The sequence below is a fragment of the Octopus sinensis genome, linkage group LG30 (genome assembly GCF_006345805.1).
Source record: "Octopus sinensis linkage group LG30, ASM634580v1, whole genome shotgun sequence".
NCBI classification, from domain to species: domain Eukaryota; kingdom Metazoa; phylum Mollusca; class Cephalopoda; order Octopoda; family Octopodidae; genus Octopus; species Octopus sinensis.
The window spans coordinates 14,836,781-14,839,280 of NC_043026.1; the positions used below are offsets into that span (position 1 = coordinate 14,836,781).

Below are 2,500 nucleotides of genomic sequence, written 5' to 3' on the forward strand. Positions count from 1 at the left end.
ATAACGTATAGAAGGTGGTAGAGGCCTTATACAGCTGGAAAACTACTATAAAATAACCACCATAGGACTGCAAAAATATCTACTTCAGAAGGAAGGAAAACTGATCCAGATAGCGGCAAAACACGAGCAAAACAAAAAACTGTTCTCAGTATTTAAGGAAGCTGACAAGAAATCATACCACCTAATAAACATGAAGAAGAAGAAGAAGATGAAGAAACAACAAAAGCTATAAAACAAATGAAATCCAAACTAAAAATAGAACAGCAACGAACCATGATAAAACGATGGCAAGAAAAGCCCCTTCATGGTAAATACTGCACTAAACTAAACACAAAAGAAATAGACAAAGAAAAATCTCAGCAATGGTTGAGAAGCTCAGGACTCAAAGCAGAAACAGAGGGATTTTTAATTGCAGCACAAGACCAAAGCCTCCCCACCAGAAATTACCAAAAACATGTAATGAAAAGAAATATTACAAGTAACTGCAGAATATGTGGAGATGGACAAGAAACAATAAATCATATTATCTCTAGCTGCCCAGTCCTGGCTAAGAAGGAATATATTCACAGACATGAAGAGTTGGAACCTACATACATTGGAAGCTATGCCAACATTATGGAATAACAACAGAAAAAAGATGGTATAGGCACACACCAGAAAAGGTCACAGAAAACGAGAAAGCAACCATACTCTGGGATATGCCGATACACACAGATAGAGAAATTAAGGCCAACAGACCAGATATAGTTGTCAGAGACCATGAAGAAAAAAAATGCTTTCTAATTGATGTATCAATACCGGCTGATGACAACGTGTCTCTAAAAGAAATGGAGAAACTCTCAAAATACAAAGACCTGGAAATAGAGGTAACTAGAATGTGGAATCTGAAAACAGAAACAATTCCTATCATAGTAGGTGCATTAGGCATGATAAAAAAATATTCAGACACATACATAACAAAAACACCAGGACTTACAAACACATATAACATACAGAAAATTGCACTACTAGGCACTGCACACATCCTACGCAGAACACTTTCCATACAATAACCATCAGAGCATCACAACAAATCACAGCACATACCCAAGGCACACAGAGCTGCGCTCGGTAGTGAAGTGAAAGCACGCTATAAAAATAAAACTACTGAATAATAATAATAATAATAATAATATAGTGTTATAGTATTGGGTGCTAACTGTATAGAACATGCATTGTGGGGTTTCTGTTGTAGTGTTGGGTGGTGAATGTGTAGCATGGGCCCTGTTGCTTCCACCCCTTATCAGCCTGAGTTCAAGAAATCTATGAAAATAGGAATAAGCTTGCTTCTCAACCACATGATTCTGGGTTCAGTCCCACTGCCTGGCACCTTGGGCAAATGTATTCTACTATAGCCATGGGCTGACCACAACCTTGTGTGTGTGGATTGGGTAGATGGAAACAGTAAGAAGCCCTTATGTGTGTGTGTGGATTGAGGAGATGGAAACAGTAAGAAGCCCCTTATGTGTGTGTGTGTGTGAAACTGGCTAGTCTCAGTCTTGTTCTGGGATCTCCTCACCAAATTAGGGCCTGTATATAATTGTCTTCAGGGGCAGTTATACACCACCACCGCCACCTCAACGACCACCACTGTCGCTGTAGCACCAACAACACAAGCACCACCACCAACACCACCACCACCACCACCACCACCACCGCTGCTGCTATCAGAGCCACCCCCACTGCCACCAGCGCCCCCACCACTCCCATTGATCTCATCTGTTACTTGGTCAGTTCGTAAGGTATATCGGCCGAGAGGACGCGCCGGTAGATGAAATAGCCAGCCAACAGTCCAGAGCAGACACCAATAAACAGCATACCGAGACCCAGTCCAACCATGGCACCTACAAAAACAAATGTAGAAAGAGGAGTCTTTGAATGCAGGTTCAATTTAAAGCTGTTTGTGTGCGTGTATGTGTGTGGTGTGTGTGTGTGTGTGCGCGCGTGTGTGTGTGTGTGGATGTGTGTGGGTGTGTGGATGTGTGTGTGTGGATGTGTGTGTGTGTGTGTTTATGTGTGTGTGCATGTGTGTGTGTGTGTGTGTATGTGTGGGTGTGTGGATGTGTGTGTGTGTGTGTGTGGATGTGTGTGTGGATGTGGATGTGTGTGTGTGCGTGTGTGTGGATGTGTGTGTGGATGTGCGTGTGGATGTGTGTGGATGTGGATGTGTGTGTGTGTGGATGTGTGGATGTGTGGGTGTGTGGATGTGTGTGTGTGTGTGTGTGTGGATGTGTGTGTGTGGATGTGGATGTGTGTGCGTGCGTGTGTGTGGATGTGTGTGGATGTGGATGTGTGTGTGTGTATGTGGATGTGTGTGTGTGCGTGTGTGTAGATGTGTGTATCTGTGTGTGTGGATGTATATGTGTGGATGTGGATGTGTGTGTGTGGATGTGTGTGTGTGTGTGCATGTGTGTAGATGTGTGCATGTGTGTGCTTGTGTGTGGATGTGTGTGTGTGTGTG

The 2,500-nt window shown here is 43.3% G+C and overlaps 1 protein-coding gene across 1 annotated transcript in view; it reads right to left on the reverse strand.

Annotated features, from left to right (window-relative positions):
• Positions 1-1,066: 1,066 nt before the first annotated feature.
• LOC115226298 overlaps positions 1,067-2,500 on the reverse strand; it is a 38,689-nt gene continuing 37,255 nt past the window's right edge. The window contains exons 17-18 of the mRNA XM_029797291.2: positions 1,674-1,883; positions 1,067-1,640 (exon numbers count right to left, since the gene is read on the reverse strand). Coding sequence (XP_029653151.2) covers positions 1,762-1,883 — 122 coding nt within the window. The 3' untranslated portion in view covers positions 1,067-1,640; positions 1,674-1,761. The remainder of the gene's footprint in view (positions 1,641-1,673; positions 1,884-2,500) is intronic.